Consider the following 21171-nt stretch of genomic DNA (forward strand, 5'->3'; position numbering starts at 1 on the left):
GGTAACAAGCGGTTCCATACGTAAACCAATGAAAACTTTTGTTCATGATCGGCAATTTTCGTACATCAACGGCAAGACATTAAACAGTGACGTCACTAATTATACATGTGCAGGAAGCACTAAGTGCATGAAAAAAAGATTTTAGAAAATTGTCAAAGGACAATTGCCAAATCATATGTTCCTTGAATAAATACGAAGTGGTAGGTTTAATGAATTTTTTACAACAAATAGTAAGATTTATTTGAAAGTAAAATGTAGGTATAAGACGAAAGTGTGTTCGTCCTTAAAACATTTCGACCCTAGTCCTAAATATAAGACCTGACATAACTAATATCAGTTATAAGTTCATTTTAATTGATATTTTACGTTTTTTATTTTCCATGTTATGTCGAAAAGGGCTTTGATAGTAAAAATGTAAATGTCAGAATATTGAATGTTGAACGTCAAATGACAACTTTTTCACGTCTAATAATTTGGACTAATTTCGACCCATGCCAGAGATTTTATCATTTGTCCCGCGCACCCATTTCTGGAGGCTGCCCTCTTCCTACGAAAGTTATCCATAAAACATACATTTCTTTTAGGACTGGAGAGGCTCAGGAGGAACTGTCTTGGTAGCCTCATTTGACTTATTTGGGATGACATATTTTTATGATCTGATATCTTATAATAGTTGTCATCCCTCAAAGCCTTGCCCATACTTTATTGAATTAGTGACAACCCGGACCATGGGACAACCAAAACCAGATAACCTGGACCATATTTGGGACAACCCAGACCATGTTCTTGGGCGTGTATTGTAACTAACATACATATTTTATCCCTTTTTTATGAGTAATATTGCGTAAATGAGAGCGGGTTATTAATCTTAACCTGGGTTTTTTCCTTATATGAGCGGTACCATTCCCAATGCCAAAAAGTGTCCATTTTTCCCAATCGTCGGTAAAAAAATTCCCAATGACAATCCAAAAAATTAAAACTGAAAGTAAATCGGCCGCAACATACTACGCATTGTGTTTTTTATGACTGCATAAATTTTACATGCACCAAATTGTGTTTTTTTACAACTGCGTAAATTTTACAGGTGCCGAATACTCTCCATCTGTGTTCACACTCAGACGTTTTGTAAGTATGGATGTAACTACCCTAACCCTAAACCCAAAATACTGAAAAAAAACCCTGTTTACCCTGCTAAATTTCTAAAATGGACTGGTCTGTCATTCAATTTGAGCAGTACCATTTATTATTCAAAGGGGCGTTCACTGAAAATCTACTGACTGAATAGCGAACAGTGCAGACCATGATCAGCCTGCATAGATGTGCAGGCTGATCTTGGTCTGCACTGGTCATAAAGGCAGAATCACTTGCTGGCAGCAGGCTTAAGGTTAAAGATCATCAACAACAATTGATGACTGTTTAAGATCAATAGAACTGACAGAAGCATTTTTGGCCAATTTCTTTGACATGTGTTCTCTCTGAACTATTTGAGCACATTGTTGCATCCAATATTACATAGCACTTCCAGCAGTCAGGGGTGTAACTGTTTTAAGTAACCTATTTCAGTTACTTTTTCAAGCATTTTATAATCTTAATTAGCTATAAAGTATAGTTAACTCGGGTAAGTTGTTCAAAAAAAGTATTTTTGCTGTTCTCACAAAGTAACCTTTAAAAGTGAAATTAGTGGCAAATTCTCTTTTAGTCTGATCATGACCTGATAAGCATAATGGGATGTTGAAAGAGTTTTATAGCTTTAAAACTTTTGCATAAAACTATCAGTCTTGTGTAAAAAATTTTACTGCATAGCTAGAAAGATAAACGTTCAAGGATTCAGGAAATAATTGCATTAGTCTCATTCAAAATAAGGAATTGGCACAGGAGGGCTTTGTAATATTTTATGATAACTGAAACAAGTTATGAAAGTATTTAAGCAATAACTCAAATGGGTTATAAACTGCAATAACTTGAAACAGTTTCACCCCTGACTGTCCAGGTCAACAATATTCTTTATGGGGGCCTCTGTGGCCGAGTGGTTAAGGTTGCTGACTTCAAATCACTTGCCCCTCATCGATGTGGGTTCGAGCCTCACTCAGGGCGTTGAATTCTTCATGTGAGGAAGCCATCCAGCCGGCTTACGGAAGGTCGGTGGTTCTACCCAGGTGCCCGCTTGTGATGAAATAATGCACAGAGGGGCACATGGGGTCTTCCTCTACCATTAAAGCTGGAAAGTCGCCATATGACCTATCATGTGTCGGTGCGGCGTTAAATCCAACAAAAAAAATTCTTTATGACTTACAGCACGGTTTTAGGGAAAAAAAGGTCATGGCCGCCGGTTTATAAATTATTAAAATCTCTCAAAAATAATGTTTAAAGACCCATTGAGTCTCAATTTAGTTTTTTGCATCTCCAGAATAGTGAACAAAACTGACATCCAAGATTTTCAAAGAACATTGTTTTGACTTCAGTTACTAGTACATGAGCTTAATATATATATTTGTTTTCTGCAGTTTTGCAACTATGGATGAGATTAAAGAAGAAACCATTGATGATGCCAAGATTGCAATGGCTGGCAAGAAAAGGAAAACAACATCACAAACTATACGAAATATGGAAGGATGGACCATGCAGCAAAAAAATAAACTATTTTCTCTTCTTGCCGAGTAAGTTCTTACACTTGTGTGTCTGTGTACTATGGTCAGTTGTCCTAGTTTGCAAAAGAAAATAGATCTGGTGTGCTGCATCACATACAGTAAATGACTTCAATCAGGTATTTGTGATTTTTATGAAGCTTGCTATTAATTATTTCTTGTGTTTTGTTTCCTTGGATGAAAACCACCATTTTACTGCCGCGGCCCTATGTTGATCTTGCTAGTGAGCATATTATGCCTATTGTAGACCACCATTTTACCACCCTAGCTCCATTCATCTTGCAAGTGGGTATACAATGTATTATACCCTGGCAGGCAGTACAAAGTGATAAGCGCAAAAGCAAGATGTTAAATGTCTTTGAGTGTGGAATTCTTCATGTGAGGAAGCCATTCAGCTGACTTACAGACAGTTGGTGGTTCTGCTAAGTACTACGGTGCCTCCTCCCTCCTTCTCCTGTCGCCTGGCAACACACACACACACATACATGTACTTGAAAAAATGCCATGAAGGGCACCTGAAGCTTCACAGCCTGTCTGCTTTATGACTAGGGAGAGTAGGGATCTTACTCTATTCATCACATGGTCTTGAATTTGATTTCCAGTCAAGACCTATGTTCGCCATGATGATTTGGTAAAACACATTGTGTCTCAGGTCATTTCATCCTCAAACCCTGGTTCATGTTGAGAATTTGGCAGTTACTTACAGCGAACAACCTTAGTACTGATACAGATCCCAGGAACACTGGTAAGGTTAACTTCCCACTATAATATACAGGTTACTGAAATACTGTTGAAAAACAGCTTTAATACCTAAACAAACAGACAAATAGATCTTCCTCCACCAACAAAAGCTGAAAAAGTCACCATATGACATAAATTGTGTTGGTGCGACTCTAAATCCAATCAAATAAATAAATATGTTTGATGATTTTATTTACAGATATCCACTTGATGCATACAAGAGTATAGCCAGCAAAATACGAGGCAAAGATGAAATGCAGGTAATTCTAATTTTTACACTCAAACCCAATGAAGAGGACTTCTGTGGCTGAATAGTTAAGGCCACAGACTTTAAATCATTTACCATTCACCTCTGTGGATTGGAGCACTGTTCTGCTTGTCTTTGTTATCAGGTTTGCTTGCATTTATGGCCTTTGCTTTGACCAACCTGTACCTTAAACTTTTTTAGTTGTATACAATTTCATTTTTCTTGCAAACAGTATTTATAGGGACCTATGTGGCCAAATGGTTAAGGTCACTGACTTGGAATCCGTTGCCCCTCACTGATGTAGGATCGAGTCTCACTTGAGGCATTGAATTCTTCCTATGAACAAGCTATCTGTTAGGCTAAAGACGGGCCAGTGGGTCTACCCAGATGCTGCCAGTGATGAAATAATGCAAGGAGGGGCACTGCAATCAAAGCTTGAAAGTCGCCATTATAACCTTTAATTGTGTTAAAGCAAGGTTAAGCCCTGCAAAAAGCAACAGTTCTTTTACACGTCAGACCCAGATAAATAGGTGAATAACATTTGTGTGATAAATAGGTAAAGTGCTATATTGAGTGTTAGAGAGTATTTATCAAGAAGTGCTTGACATTTTATGGTATTTTACAGGTAAAGGACAAGTTTATAGTTATTTTACAGGTGGAGGACCATATCAATTATTATTTTACAGGTATATCAGTTGTTATTTTTACAGGTCAAGGACTATATCAGTTGTTATTTTTACAGGTCAAGGACTATATCAGTTGTTATTTTACAGGTAAAGGACTATATCAGTTGTTATTTTTACAGGTAAAGGACTATATAGAGAAGACGAAGATGCAGATTAAGAACTCCCAGAAGGGGAGACGGGTTAAAAAAGGTAAAATTACAGTGTTTTCTCTCTACAACAACACCCTTTGGGAGACAGAAAATTTGGTTTGTGTTCGGAGGGAGTTGTTGTAGAGAGGTAAAATGAACAATAAGCATATTTTGGAGTCAGTAGCATGTGTAGATGCAAGGAGGGAATTGTTGTTCAGAAGGCCGCTGGGAAGAGGAAGCACTGTCCACAGCATGATCAAAATAGAAGTTATATCGATGGTTTGCAGCAGAAACAGAATTCTGTGCATAAATTGCAATCAGTAAGCCTCGGATTTCAGCATAAATTAAAGGTATAAAAGAAGAGAATCTGTGTGTGTGGATTCTATACCAGAACTTTCTGTGCAAGTAACTGACCTCTTGCTGTCACGCATGAGAAAATCTCAGGCATTCTTTGTCGTTTTTTTCTGCAAGTTAGTGAGCTCACATGGAATGGAGAATAATCAGCATTCTAACATGACTAACAATGCTTTAATCATTACAACGATATTATGTTGACGTCACGTAGACGTGATATTTAGCGCCATGTGCGCATTGAGAAATAGCGCTTTCAAATTTGATGAAATATTTTACTTAAAACATGTTAAAAATGAAATGTCACATAGCATAACTGTCTTAATTAACACACACCGAGTTGGTTATTAGCTGTGCAGAATAATTCGCCATCATTTGCGCCCTAATGGAACTATTCCACAAGACATATTACCATTTCCGGTCTTGGCTTGTATAAACAAAGGAGTGTGACGACCTACCATTTGGCACCATACATGCGCCAATCTTCTGTCATATTGTTTCTATCTATATTGTACAATAAAAGGTATATTAGAATCGAAATAATTTATAGCAACACCTTGTTTTAATACTATTTATACACTCGGGTGGTTATACGTCATACAAATACTTTTATTATTCTGTGCCAGAACTGACTTCCTCTACAAATAATGGATGAGAGAATTGACAGTCTATACCAGAACTGAATTTCTGTTCAATTAAGTGACAACTTGATCACATAGATCAGAGACTCGGTATCAGAACGAACTTTTTCTGCAAGTAGCTGACAACTTACTCACATAGAAGAGAGAATCAGATGTTGAGGATTAGTGATATGAGACTGGTGTCATGTCATACATTGAAATAAAACAAACATTCAGTGACTCTTATATCATTCAGAGGTTGTCCAGAGAGCTCCGCTCGAAGAATGGTTAGAAACTGCAGGTGATATGGTAGAGTTTGAAAATGTTGACAGCTCCACTAACCTAGCTAAGGTAAGTATAAATGCATAAAATGAATTGGTGGTGTTAAAGCCTGTCAAAAACTGAGTGGCAGTAAATTTTGTGTGTGTGTTTTTTTTTTGTATGTGTTGTTTTGATTTTCTTTACAGAAAACATATGTGATTTTATGTGCATGTGATAAATCTACAGATTTACACAGTATTCTTTTCTCTGTCTCAGTATTACATTGACTGTTGGCATATTAAAACTACTGAATCTTTGACATCGCTGAGGCATACCTCTTTCTCGTTGCTGACTTCAAATCACTAGCCTGTCACTGCTGCTAGGAGACCAGCTTTTTTTTCCTCATAGACTTTCTTTATAAATTTATGGCATTTGCAGCCTTCCATAAATCTAAACATGTATATCTTATCATATTTTTTCAACTGTCTTAGTTCCACTTAAATAACAAATGAAAAACGTGAAGAGTGATATTTAATTTGAGTGAAATAACCCCCATCAACATATCAAATGTAGCAAAAATTGTCAAATGTATAATAAAATGCTCTGAATGCACTAAAAAAAGGTTCAGTTTCGGAATAAATCACTAAAATTAGATTAAAGTGTGATTCTTAAAACACAACAAAAGCAGAACCTAGAGACCATTTCACTAGATATTGTTTTATATTGCAGGTACTGACAGTAATTTCCAACTTTGAAGACTTTCAGACTGTACCATTAGATGGATATGATGGTCCAGATTATAAATCAATATACAAGTACCTGTCACAAATATTACAGGCAGACAGACATGAAGATATGGTGCAGCTCGGACCATTAGGTTTGTTAAATGAAAAAAGGCTTTTTAATTTTGCTTTGAAAAAAGCTTGCTTGGCTGAATGGTTTAGGTCACTAACGTTAGATTACCTGCCCCACACCACTTGCGATTAAAGCTGCACTTAAAATGATTCTTTTATACGAGATGGCAATCTAGCTGGGTTGTAGAAGATCTGTGGTTCTGCCTAGTTACTTGCCTGTGCTGAAATATTGCCTAGAGTAACATGTTTTTGTCATAAAATAAAGTAGTTACATACACAGTTGTACAGACGACCCTAGTTCAGTATTACAGAATATTTGAGTGTTGTGTTTTACAGACAACCCTAATTCATTACAGAATAGCCAAGTGACTGGTTTTATAAACCGGCCTAGTTCATTATTACAGAATATTTGAGTGTTGTGTTTTACAGACAACCCTAATTCATTACAGAATAGCCAAGTGACTGGTTTTATAAACAGGCCTAGTTCATTATTACAGAATTGTTGAGTGTTCTGTTTTACAGACAACCCTAGTTCATTACGGAATAGCCAAGTGACTGGTTTTATAAACAGGCCTAGTTCATTATTACAGAATTGTTGAGTGTTCTGTTTTACAGACAACCCTAGTTCATTACGGAATAGCCAAGTGACTGGTTTTATAAACAGGCCTAGTTCAGTATTACAGAATTGTTGAGTGTTCTGTTTTACAGACAACCCTAGTTCATTACGGAATAGCCAAGTGACTGGTTTTATAAACAGGCCTAGTTCATTATTACAGAATTGTTGAGTGTTCTGTTTTACAGACAACCCTAGTTCATTACGGAATAGCCAAGTGACTGGTTTTATAAACAGGCCTAGTTCAGTATTACAGAATTGCCAAGTGCCCTGTTTTACAGACATTTCTAGGGTAGAGTGACCTGTTTTACAGACAGCCCTAGTTCAGTATTACATTGTTGAGTGCCCTATTTTACAGGCAGCCCTTATTAAGTATTATGGAATTGTTGAGTGCCCTGTTTTATAGACAAGCCTAGTTCAGTATAACAGAAGAGAAGAGTGCACCTACAAATGAAAATGTTCTACCTAAATTAGCTTTTTACATATATCTTGAAGAATTTTCAAGTCACCAAAATAAAGAAAACTCCATATTTCAGAGTGTGCCATTGTATTAGACATGCTACATAGTCTAATGGAGGTGTTGAGTATGCACGATACAACAGTTCAACGTAATGTGATGAAGTGGAAGTACCAGTTGATGGACACGAGGGATCAGCATGGACACAGCATCCCAGAGCTCTTGAAAAAGGCTTCAGAGAATGGTAAATAACACTACAGGATTTATATCTGATAGAGTTTTTAAAAAAAAAGGCATTGAAATTAACATTCCTGAAAGCATACTGTTTAGGTGGATGACCCGTCATCATGTGTCTGTTGTCCTGCATCAGCATATTTAGATCAGCAGAGCACAGTGCTCAAGGTGAGCAGTTGTGGTCTCTCATCCACTGACGTCTGTCCATCCATGATCCATCAACAGTTACTTCAAGCAACATTTCATATGGTTACAGAAAGGGATGTCATGGGCAAAAATAATAAATCTTCAGGCAATATCTTCTGAACCATTGGCCCAAGTTTGAAATAATTTCCTAGAAAGTTTCCTTTGCTAATCCTCTACCAACAATGTTCGAGTTTCTACTATTCATGAATAACTACTATTCATAAAAAAGAAACAAAATGCCCACATAACTGAAATACTGTTGAGAAATGGCTTTAAATCTATTAATCCAAACAAACAAACTAAATTCATCAAAAATCATGGCTGCCATGGGCATGGCCACTTCCCATATCTGTACATAGTTGAAACTGCAAAAAATCTTCTTGTCAGAATCTGCTGACTTGATTTTCAAATAATTTCACAAATTATCCATGGGTGACCCTCAACCAAGATTGTTCAGATGATTTTCATTTGTCAAACAACATGGTCACTAGAGGGTGTGGCCAGTTTTCCACATCTCGATGATGATATTTTCACCAGACTTGATTGTTGTAAGGAACTCTCCAAAATGTGTCCAAAGATTTTGGCTTGGTACCATTTATGGGAGGCGAGAGCTAAAAATAGGTGCATCCCATGAGGCTCTGGGACCATTTGTTTATGAATGGAATTGGAACCACAATCTAAACAGTGCATGATTGTGTGAAGAGACTGATAGGCCCAGAACACTTGGTGTTTGCTGTACCTCTGTGGTTCCTGCTTGTATAGAAGTTTTGATTTCATACCTCATACTCGTATTTCAATGTTGATGAGATGTGATGCCATAATTTTTAGTCCTTTTTTGCACCATGTTAACTTAATTGTGTTGGTATATGGTGAAACTGATATCACCAAATGAATAAAAATAGAAAGAAATAAAAACTAAGGAACAACATGTCATGACCAGCTTGATGTATTTACCAAAGTGACTGCTTTTACAAATTACAGTATGCCAGAGTTAAAAACAGAGAAAACCTTTAGGCAATTTCTACTCATTTATCCTATTTTTAGCTCACCTGAGCAATGCTCAGGTGAGTTTTTCTGATCGCTCGATGTCCGTCGTCCGTTGTCTGTCGTCTGTCAACATTTAGCTTGTGTATGCGATAGAGACTGTATTTTTCAATTAATCTTCATGAATATTGGTCAGAATGATAACCTTGATGAAATCTAGGCCGAGTTCGAAAATGGGTCATCTCGGGTCAAAAACTAGGTCACTAGGTCAAATCAAAGAAAAACCTTGTGTATGCGATAGAGGCTGTATTTTTCATTTAATCTTCATGAATATTGGTCAGAATGATAACTTTGATGAAATCTAGGCCGAGTTCGAAAATGGGTCATCTCGGGTCAAAAACTAGGTCACTAGGTCAAATCAAAGAAAAACCTTGTGTATGCGATAGAGGCTGTATTTTTCAATTCTTCTTCATGAATATTGGTCAGAATGATAACATTGATGAAATCTAGGCCGAGTTCGAAAATGGGTTATCTTGGGTCAAAAACTAGGTCACTAGGTCAAATCAAAGAAAAACCTTGTGTATGCGATAGAGGCTGTATTTTTCAATTGATCTTCATGAATTTTGGTCAGAATGATTGCCTTGATGAAATCTAGGCCGAGTCTGAAAATGGGTCATCTCGGTTCAAAAACTAGGTCACTAGGTCAAATCAAAGAAAAACCTTGTGTATGCGATAGAGGCGGTATTTTTCAATTGATCTTCATGAATTTTGGTCAGAATGATAACCTTGATGAAATCTAGACCAAGTTCGAAAATGGGTCATCTGGGATCAAAAACTAGGTCACTAGGTCAAATCCAAGAAAAACCTTGTGTATGCAATAGAGGCTGTATTTTTCAACTGATCTTCATGAAATTTAGCCAGAATGATTACCTTGATAAAATCTAGGCCGAGTTCGAAAATGGGTCATCTGGGGTCAAAAACTAGGTCACTAGGTCAAATCGAAGAAAAACATTGTGTATGCAATAGAGGATGTATTTTTCAATTGATCTTCATGAAATCTGGTCAGAGTGATTGCCTTGATGATATCTAGGTCGATTTTGGATATGGGTTATCTGAGGTCAAAAACTAGGTCACTAGGTCAAATTAAAGAAAAATCTTGTGTATGCGATAGAGACTGTTTTTTTCAATTGATTTTTATGAAATTTGGTCAGGTTGATTGCCTTAATGAAATCTAGGTCGAATTTGAATATGGGTCATCTGAGGTCAAAAACTAGGTCACTTGGTCAAATCAAAGAAAAAACTTCTGTATGTGATAGAGGCTGTATTTTTCAGTTGATCTTCATGAATTTTGGTCAGAATGATTGCCTTGATAAAATCTAGGTCGAGTTTGAACATGGGTCATCTAGGGTCAAAAACTAGGTCATATCTAAGAAAATGCTTGTTTTATCGCAAGAGACCAATTTTTTGGTCCAATCTTAATGAAAATTGGTCAGAATATTTGTTTCCATGAAATCACTAGGTCAAACATGTTTTACACTGTTATGGTGTGTTTCTTAGGTGAGCGACCTAAGGCCATCTTGGCCCTCTTGTTGGACTTCAAACTTAGTCAATAGCATCCTTGTATTCACCTCTGGGAAGTTTTTCTAAAGGATTCTGCTTGATCTCTTATAGGGGCTGCCAGAGCTAGTAAAGAAACACATTCGGACAACATCTCTTGAACTGCTTGATGAATGTTCACCAAAATTCATCGAAAGCAAGGCCAGAATGTATAGGTCCGGTGAACGACAAGGTCCTCTTGGCCCTCCTACTAGTTGCTTGAAGGATCATAACTGTATCTTAAAATGCTTCTAAAAGTTGTTCTCCTTGAGAATGCAATTATGCAAATATATGTACTTGCATATCAGTGATTTGATTAGCTGATAACTGATATAACTGAAATACTTCTGAAAAACTTTCTAAACAAATTGATAATCTTGGTATTAACTTGTTTGCATACATGTGGGGAGACTACCGGTAATCAATTTTTAGCTCTGCCATTTGAAGAATAGTGAGAGCTGTTCTACTCACCCAGGAGTCAGGGCCACACCTTGGTTAAATTTTTGCATGAAAGTTCATATCTCAGTCTTTCTTTCATTTATTGGATTAAAACTTCCTATAAGGCTTCCTAGTTATCAATCTTACTAAAGTATCCGTGCTAGATAACTCTTGGTAGAATTTAATACTAATTATGGGCCAGATGTGAGTAGTAAAGCTTTGTGTTATTCAGAGAGTCAAGCACGATTTCATTTGTCATGTTATAAATATTAAGATAATAAATTATTGAGCCTCACCATGCGACAAGCATGGATCCAGACCAGTCTGCACATCTGCGCAGTCTAGTCAGGATCCATGCTGTTCGCTAACGGTTTCTCTAATTGCAATAGGGTTTGAAAGTGAAACTGACCAGACTGTGCGGATGCGCAGGCGGGTCTGAATCCATGCTGGTCGCCAATGCACTATGTTGGTTTTCTCATGGTGCGGCTCAATTATTATCAAAATTGTAGCAAACTGACTCGCCATGTTTTATTACTGTTACAGATTTCACAGATTTTATAAATGAAGTAAGGATGATGAGGAACAGGGATCGGGAACATGAGAGAAGATATATTGCTAAAAGGGAAAGGGAACAGCAAGGTACATACATAGTGACTCTAAATTGTGTTAACATTTGTGCTTAGTACTTGTTTTCCCCCGCACAGGTGTAGGGATATAGTATGCTGCGTTGTCTTTCCGTCCATCCGGAGCCATATCTAGGAATTGGTTTGGAATATTTAAATAAAACTTCATTTACATGTTCACCACTATAGGGAAATGTGGTCTGTCATGTTTCAGTTAGATTGCCCAGGTAACAGCAGAGTTATGGCCCTTAATAGTTTCTAGTGTTAACTATATAGGGTACTATAAATATGGCAATTACTGCTTCATAATTTGTGAAATATTTGACGTAGAACTACGAAACTTATGTTGAAATTAGATCACCATAATGTGGTAGTGCACACTCAATTTTTCGTCAGCCTCTCTTTAGTAACTTCAGAGTTATTGCCCTTTGTTTAAAAATCTACATATTTGTACATAACAAACTCACCAATTGGTAGAATTTCATTAAACATCCTTCATTTTTTCCCTATGAACATTAATTATCAACATGTGAAGTTGTGTACCCACACTCGGTCACCTCCACCGCCCTGGTCACCCCCCCCCTCCAGCCCCAACCAAAATTTTCTATTTTGGCCCTTTCAGCCGTATAGAGGTTTCGTTTATGTTTTTATTTGATACAAACTTGCAAGAATGTTTGTCCTGATGATCTCTGTGCCATGTTCGAAACTGGGTCATGTGGGATCAAAAACTAGGTCACTAGGTCAAATCAAAGGAAAAGCTTGTTAACACCCTAAAGGCCACATTTATGACCCTATCTTCATGAAACTTGGTCAGACTGTTTATCTTGATGATTCCTAGGCAAATTCAAAACTGGGTCTTGTGGGGTTAAAAGCTGGGTCATCTGCTCAAATCAACTCTAGAGGACATAATTATGACTCTATCTTTATGAAACTTGGTAAGGTTCCAAACTGGGTCATTTGCGCAAATCGAAGGAAAAGCTTGTTAACTCTGTAGAGGCCACGCCACATTTATGACCCTATCTTCATGAAACTTGGTCTGAATGTTTATCTTGATGATCTATAGGTCAAGTTTAACAGGTGAGGGATATAGGGTCATCATGACGCTCTTGTTTTTAAATTAGTCTTTATAACAGTTAAGAAATGTTAAGCTGTCCGATTCTCGTCACTAGTATTCATGATGAGGATGCCTAAGTTTGAACTAGTTTTTAGCTTGACCATGCAGAGTATAGTCAGAGCTATTCTACTCACCCCTGGCTCTTTGGCACACCTTGGTTTAAAGTTTTGCATGCAAGTACATAACTATAGCTATCATTTAAAGGTATATAGTTTTGAAACTTATTTTAGCTCACCAGAGCACAAAGTGCTCAAGGTGAGCTATTGTGAACGGTCATTGTCAACATTTGCCTTGTTAACACTCTAGAAGCCACAGTTATGACCCAATCTTCATGAAACTTGATCAGAATATTTGTCTTGATGACCTCTAGGTCAGTTTCGAAACTGGGTCATGTGGGTTCAAAAACTAGGTCATTAGGCCAGATCAAATGAAAACCTTGTTAACACTCTAAATGCCACATTTATGACCCTATCTTCATGAAACCTGGTCAGAATGTTTATCTTGATGATCTTTAGGCCAAGTTTGAATCCGGGTCATGTTCGGTCAAAAACTAGGCCAGATCAAAGGAAAATCTTGTTAACACTCGAGAGACCACATTTTAAGTTTAAAACTCATGAGAATATCAGAATGTTTGTCTAGATGACCTCTAGGTCAAGTTCGAAACTGGGTCATGTGGGGTAACAAACTAGGTCACCCATTCAAATTAAAGGCAAAGCTCATTAAAACTCTAGAGGCTTTATTTATGACCCTATCTTCATGAAACTTGGTCAGGATGTTTATCTTGATGATCTTTAGGCCAAGTTTGAATCTGGGTCATGTGTGATCAAGAACTAGGTCACTAGGCCAGATCAAAGGAAAATCTTGTTAACGCTCTAGAGACCACATTTTAAGTTTGAAACTCATGAGAATTGGTCTGAATGTTGGTCTTGATGAAATCTAGGTAAAATTTGAATATGGGTCATCTGGGATCAAAAACTAGAACACCCAGTCAAAGAAAAACTATGTGTGTGCAATAGAGGCTGCATTTTTCAATGGATATTCGTGAAATTTGATCAGAGTGATCTTCTTGATGAAATCTAGGTCAGGTTCGATTATGGGTCATCTGGGGTCAAAAACTAGGTCACCTGGTCAAATCAAAGATGAACCTTGTGTATGCAATAGGGGCTGCATTTCTCACCGGATGTGCATGAAACTTGGTTTGTTTCCATGATATCATGGACGGGTTCTAATCAGGGTCATGTTGGGTCAAAAACTAGGTCACTAGGTCAAATCAAAGAAAATGCTTGTTTACACTCACTGTCAGGCCGCATTTTTGGCCCAATCTTAATGAAAATTGGCCAGAATATTTGTCTCCATGAAATTTCGGAGGGGTTAAAAATTGGGTCTGGTAGGGTAAAAAACTAGGTCGCTAGGCCAAATAGAAGAAAAATCTTGTTTGCACTCCTGAGGCCACATTTTTGCTCCAATGTTCATGAAAATTGGTCAGAATGTTTATCTCCTCTAAAACTCTGACGAGTTTGAAACTGGGTCATGTGGTATAAAAAACTGGGTCACTAGGACAAACATATTTACACTGTTGCGGTGTGTTACTCTGGTGAGTGACCTAGGGCCATCTTGGCCCTCTTGTTTCTTTTTCTAGGTCAATTACTAACCTCACTGGGTCAAGTCCCATTACTCTGACATGTATTTTGGCCAAATTATGCCCCTTTTGGAATTGGAAAATCCTAGTTAAAGTTTTGCATGCGAGTTACAATGTCCAATACTAATGTAAATACTGAATTGAATTGAAACTAAGTTTTTTTCATGGTATTTGCTATGTAGGAATTTAAGTTTTATATTATCAAGTTGAATTTTTAAGAAAGATACCAGATATATGCTAATCTGTCTGATTTATATAGGTGGAAAGTCGAAGAAACTTAAAACATCAGTTGAAACAGGACCAGGAAAGAAGTCGGTGCTTACTGCAACTAAAGTGACATCTGCAAGTACTGTACAGGAGGCTAACCCATCAAGTAAAACATTACCTACCCACTGTGAGCAAGGGACAGCTACCCACTGTGAGCAGGGGACAGAGACGGAGACTGATGCAGTGGCGGAAGCAGGAATTGAAGGCACTGTAGAAAAAGATAAACCAGTTGTTAAGAGACACAAGCCTGGTCGGAAAGGTGCTCTTGACCCCCCTGAAGTTCCCTATACAGAAATTGTTCTCGTTATGCCACCCAAAGGTGTTGAAATAGTGAACTATAATCCCAGAGGGAAGAAAGTAGCCAAGGAACGAATGGATGGTAAATATCAGTCACTTGATCCAGAGGAGCAGCTTATTAACCATGATCTAAGTCGTGAAATCACATATGATGTTCATAGGTGTGAGTTGAAACAGTTTCTCGGTAAATCAAAAGAAAAAAGAATGAGTGCAGAAGAGACAAGAAGTACAGATGAAACGACGGATGAAATGGATGCTCGATATAATCCTGTCATTAAGTCAGAAGAGGAACGGATGAAAGATATTCCTTCCAAGAAACCCAAATTGTACTCTCTTAACCCATTCTGTTTACCTGTTACGTTGTTAGATCTCGATGCATGAACAAAAGTTACATTTGAAGGATTAGATCTGTCAACCAAATGTGTAGAGTTTTTGTGCCCCCAAAAATCTTTTGGTGTGGGGGGAGGGGGTCACTTAGAGTTACCCTTGTCTATCCGTCCAAATTTGTGCCATTAATATCCCAAAAAGTATTTGACCCAGAGACATCAAACCTCACAGGATTGTTATTCAACATGGGAAGCAGTGCACCAGGGATTTTAGTTTGGATCCCACACAGTCTGACCAGAGTTATGGCCCTTGACTAAGTCAAAAATAGGCATAAAAAGATCTCAAGTTTGTGTCACATGTATCTCAAAAAGTATTTGACCCAGTATTATGAAACATTACAGGAATATTATTCAGCATGTGAAGTTGTGCATCTGGGGTAGAGATATCACTTGGACAAACTAGAGTTATGGCCCTTGACTTAAAAATATGAAAAAATAGGCATAAAAAGGCATAGAAGTTGTGTCCCACATATCTCAAAAAGTATATGACATACTATTAGGATCATGAAACATCATAGGAATATTATTCAGCATGTGAAGTTGTGCACATGGGATTTTGTAATGGATTTTTATCAGTCATACTAGAGTTATGGCTCTTTATTGTCAAAAATATGCATAAATGTGATTAAAGTTTGTGTCACATGTATCTCCAAAAGTATTTGACTTAGAGTCATAAACCATTGGGGAATCATTATATAGCATGATGTGAAGGTGCACTCTTTGTGTTCTGTTTGGGATTTCACTCAGCCAGATTGTTATGGTCCTTGACTTAGTAAAAAATACTCATAAAGTGCTTGTGTTGCATATATCTTTAAAAAAAATCACATATAGTCATGAAATCATGTAGGAATATTACTGGTTTGAGTCGTAAACCGGCCCGGTCGTAAATATTCGGCCACCCGCTTTTAAGCATTTTTCGGAGCCAGATGCTTGAAAACGCATCTGTGTCATCACAAGCGCTTGTGTTAGCAACAACGTCGGCAAAAACAACAAGTTAAAGTGAGTGGAAAAAAAGTTGTCCTTACCTAAAGTTGTGTACTCTAAACAGCAAATATTTTATCTCGCGGGTCGCGTGACATCATCGCACGCGTTGGATTATGCTGAGGCCGGAGGGATTCTGAAAATGTTATAACATGAAAAGAACATGCGCTATCGCTATTCTAGCATAAAACGCGTGAAAAACCAGGTAAATTGAAGTCATTAAATTTCCATGAAAAGCACGGTAAAGTCTACGTTGTTTTTCACATTGACGTCATTTTGAATTATCCCTTTTGGGGCCGTAATATGTTTACGCTTTGCCGAAGTATGCTCATATGTAAAAAGGTGTTATAACAGTACGTGAGCGCGAGAATCTCTCTGTTAACACACGTTTTCTTTCCTGTTAAAACACCCTCGAAAAGTAACATTAACAGCAGCTTTATGCTAGAATGTGTAATAAACAGTGACGTAAAAATTAAACTGCGTCATGCCTGTGTCAGAAGGATGACCGGCGCTTTTTAAATCTCTGTCGGCAAATATTTCCCATGAGGTATGCTATAGAAAATTGATTGCAGTTTGTTGGAAAAGGAACGGTTTTTGCTGTAGCATTGATTTATTTCCAAGACAATGTTTAGAATATAACCAACTTTATGTTTAAAAAGTGGCCGAATATTTACAACCTCTGAAAGGTAAAATGTGGAGGCTAAACATTTCAGATATTTTAAGCGCGGTTTAATTGTTTACCATACTGTAAATGGCTATTAATGATAGCAATCAATGTTGCTTGTATTAAAGCACATATGGTAGAGATTTTGTACAAATTCGCTGTGTAAAGAAACAAATATTTATGAAAAACCGCAAAAAGTGGCAGAATTTATGACTCGAACCAGTATCCAGCATGTGAATTTGTGCACCTAGGTTTTTTTCACTTCGCAAGACCAGACATACGGCCCTTGACTTAGTCAGGAAATAAAAGTTTGTGCTGCATGTTTTTCAAGATGTAATTGACCTAGAGTCATAAAACATTAAGAGGATTGTTTTAAAGCCTATAAAGTTTTGCACCGGGTGTTCTCTTTGGGATTTTACCCAGCTAGGCCAGAGTTGAGGTCCTTCACTAAGTGAAAAATACACATAAAGTTCTTAAAAAGTTTGTGTTGCAAACATCTTAAAAAATGTTTAACACTGAGTCATAAAAACCATGTCCAGTGACAGGAGTGGGGGTTACCTGTGTCCTATGGACACACATCTAGTTCTGTGTTCAGTTCATTCCCATCTTTGGCAAATATGGCTGTTAATGATGTTTGTTTTGATGTACAGTTTCATTATGTGTAAAACAGCAGTTTGTTTTGTATTCGCAAAAATGAAGCATAAATTTTAAGTGAACTTTTAGAACATTCTTCTTCAACCTACAATTGGTTTGTTTATATAATATAACCCTAACCCTGCAAAATTTCTATAATGAACTTGTCCATCTTTCAGTTTGGACAATACCATTAACTTTTAAAAGGGGTACATACCAAAAAGATACTGACTGAATGGCAAACAGTGCAGCTCATGATCAGACTGCATGGATGAGCAGGCTGATCATGATCTGCACTGGTAGCAAAGGCAAAATCAATTGTATACAACATAAGGGATAATCTAGCATCCGCATTGCTGGAGCTTCTTGATTAAATCTGGATACAGTGTACATGTTCATAAGGTCTTAGATTTATTACACACCTAATCTGACAATTAGGACAGGAGTTATGACTTATGAAAATGTCATATTTAAACATGTTTACTGTACTAGTGTAGGCTTACTTATTTTAGCGGTGTAGAGATAGACCCTAAAATTTTCAGTGATAGAAACACATTAAATATAGTCTAGAAATTGATTTTCAAGTCCTTGAAATAACCAAAAATGATTTTACAAATGTGAAATTTATGGTAGTTTTGTTAATATCAATTACAGAAGTTTAAATGTTTAATTTAAAGTTGTGATCCACAAAGAATGACAACTCTTGCCTTGGGCTAGTACTTATAAGCAGAGATATCTATTAGTTTACTTCCCTTGCAATTACACAAATGATTGGAAAATGAAAACAGTTTAAGACACAATATGATTCTTTTTTGCACAACAAAAACATTTAGGATTTATTCGTATGTATTTGATTTACCCCTCAAAACCTGGTTCCTATGATTTTGTCAACTTACTTATGGTGAAAAAATAACTTTTACCAAGCCGATAATAAAATGAAATACTTGTAAGTAATTTATAGTGCAGATAATACAGTTTTGCTTGTATCAAAATGTCACAATAGAATCACTTTTGTAATACAGAACACCTGGTAGGATTAGTAAGGTGCAATTATATTGATCTCTATTTCCTATGCCTAAGCGGTGTACTAATAGTTTTTGTTTGTTTGTTTTGGGTTTAACGCCGTTTTTCAACAGTATTTCAGTCATGTAACGGCGGGCAGTTAACCTAACCAGTGTTCCTGGATTCTGTACCAGTTCAAACCTGTTCTCCGCAAGTAACTGCCAACTTCCCCACATGAATCAGAGGTGGAGGACTAATGATTTCAGACACAATGTCGTTTATCAAATAGTCACGGAGAACATACGCCCCGCCCGAGGATCGAACTCACGACCCCGCGATCCGTAGACCGACGCTCTACCTACTGAGCTAAGCGGGCGGGCTGTACTAATAGCGCTTTTAGCGCTGTCGCACATGCGCTAATTCATGTCCGCGCATTAATTTGTCCAAGCATTTTCATTTGATGTTTTCTTCGAACTTTTACAAAGAAATACTCTTGAGAGTTTGCACTAGTTACACTGCTTGCTAATATTTTAAGGTTCATATGATATTCCTGTTTATTGTTCATATTATTATTTTAGATATATGATCATGCAAAATAAAATATTTACTGTAAGCTTGTAGTTTGTGTTTTTTCTCATTTGATCAAGTTGTTATTGATTTCCGTATCACCTTCGGGCATGTCCATTGTTGCAGTCACTCATTTATGGAAAGGTGTGAATGTTTGTATTAAGACACAATGCATGTAGGACAAAGGAGATTCAATGATTAAAATGTGTGACAATCTCGTTTTATTTCAGCAAGTATAAATAGTATACAGAATATAAAACACGCAGGTTATTATAATTAAATACTAGAAGACAGTACAGTTACGTAGGCAATATTATACTTTATATACTGTACGTAAACATAAAGCTACAACACAGTTGAAAGTATCATTGAAAAAGTACAAGTATCATCACAGCACACTATCTTAAAGTCATACTTGGTACATGTTTTAAAGTTTTTAGCTAACAGATTTTTTCGATTGCGTCTATTAGACCTGTAAGGCGCCACCCTGTCATGACTGATTCTTTTTTTAGCTCACCTGAGCACAAAGTGCTCAAAGGTGAGCTTTTGTAATCGCCCTGTGTCCATCCGTCGTCGGTCGTCCGTCATCAACAATTTGACTGTTAACACTCTAGAGGCCACAATTTTGGCCCAAACTTAATGAAACTTGGTCAGAATGTTACCCTCAATAAAACCTTGGGCTAGTTATGTCTCCCCCAGAAGACATATTGTTTTTGCCCTGTCCGTCCGTCTGTCCATCCGTCCTTCCGTCCGTCCGTACGTCACACTTCATTTCCGGGCAATAACTGGATAACCATTTGACCTACAAACTTCATAGGGTTGTAGGGCTGCTGGAGTAGACGACCCCTATTGTTTTTGGGGTCACTCTGTCTAAGGTCAAGGTCACAGGGGCCTGAACATTGAAAACCATTTCCGATCAATAACTACAGAACCACTTGACCCAGAATGTTGAAACTTCATAGGATGATTGATCATGAAGAGTAGATGACCCCTATTGATTTTGGGGTCACTCCGTCAAAGGTCAAGGTCACAGGGGCCTGAACATGGAAAACCATTTCCGATCAATAACTAGAGAACCACTTGACCCAGAATGTTGAAACTTCATAGGATGATTGGTCATGAAGAGTAGATGACCCCTATTAATTTTGGGGTCAGTCCGTCAAAGGTCAAGGTCACAGGGGCCTGAACATTGAAAACCATTTCCGATCAATAACTAGAGAACCACTTGACCCAGAATGTTGTAACTTCATAGGATGATTGGTCATGAAGAGTAGATGACCCCTAATGATTTTGGGGTCACTCCGTCAAAGGTCAAGGTCACAGGGGCCTGAACATGGAAAACCATTTCCGATCAATAACTAGAGAACCACTTGACCCAGTTTGTTGAAATTTCATAGGATGATTGTACATGCAAAGTAGATGACCCCTATCGATTTTGGGGTCACTCTGTTAAAGGTCAAGGTCACAGGGGCCTGAAGATTGAAAACCATTTCCGGTCAGTAACTTGAGAACCACTTGACCCAGAATATTGAAACTTAATAGGATGATTGGTCATGCAGAGTAGATGACCCCTAACGATTTTGGGGTCACTCTGTGAAAGGTCAAGGTCACAGGGGCCTGAACATTGAAAACCATTTCCGGTCAGTAACTACAGAACCACTTGACCCAGAATGATGAAACTTCATAGGATGATTGTTCATGAAGAGTAGATGACCCCTATTGTTTTTGGGGTCACTCCGTTAAAGGTCAAGGTCACAGGGGCCTGAACATTGATAACCAGTTCCGATCAATAACTTGAGAACCACTTGACCCAGAATGTTGAAACTTCATAGGATGATTGAACATGCAAGTAGATGACCACTATTGATTTGTGGGGTCAGTCTTTAAATACTAGTCACAGTGGCCTGTTCATGTAAAATTCATTTTATTGGAAATAACTTGAGAACACTTGACCTAC

General features: G+C 37.5%; 1 protein-coding gene across 2 annotated transcripts; it reads left to right on the forward strand.

The window, feature by feature from the left end:
• The first annotated feature begins 74 nt into the window (after positions 1 to 74).
• Positions 75 to 18738, forward strand: LOC123559862 (uncharacterized). Of its 2 annotated transcripts, XM_045351979.2 has the most exons (10): positions 81 to 200; positions 1085 to 1125; positions 2505 to 2657; positions 3586 to 3646; positions 4439 to 4508; positions 5675 to 5769; positions 6409 to 6556; positions 7683 to 7847; positions 11585 to 11680; positions 14677 to 18738. In XM_045351979.2, exons 3-10 carry the CDS (start codon positions 2515 to 2517, stop codon positions 15360 to 15362), a joined length of 1464 nt encoding a protein of 487 aa, XP_045207914.2. In that variant the 5' UTR covers positions 81 to 200; positions 1085 to 1125; positions 2505 to 2514; the 3' UTR covers positions 15363 to 18738. The 2 variants fall into 2 exon arrangements, with proteins under 2 accessions (XP_045207915.2, XP_045207914.2); XM_045351980.2 differs by lacking the exon at positions 1085 to 1125 and having other exon boundaries at positions 75 to 200.
• The last annotated feature ends 2433 nt before the right edge of the window (positions 18739 to 21171 follow it).

This window comes from Mercenaria mercenaria, chromosome 10 (assembly GCF_021730395.1).
Source record: "Mercenaria mercenaria strain notata chromosome 10, MADL_Memer_1, whole genome shotgun sequence".
In the NCBI taxonomy this organism is placed as follows: Eukaryota; Metazoa; Mollusca; class Bivalvia; order Venerida; family Veneridae; genus Mercenaria; species Mercenaria mercenaria.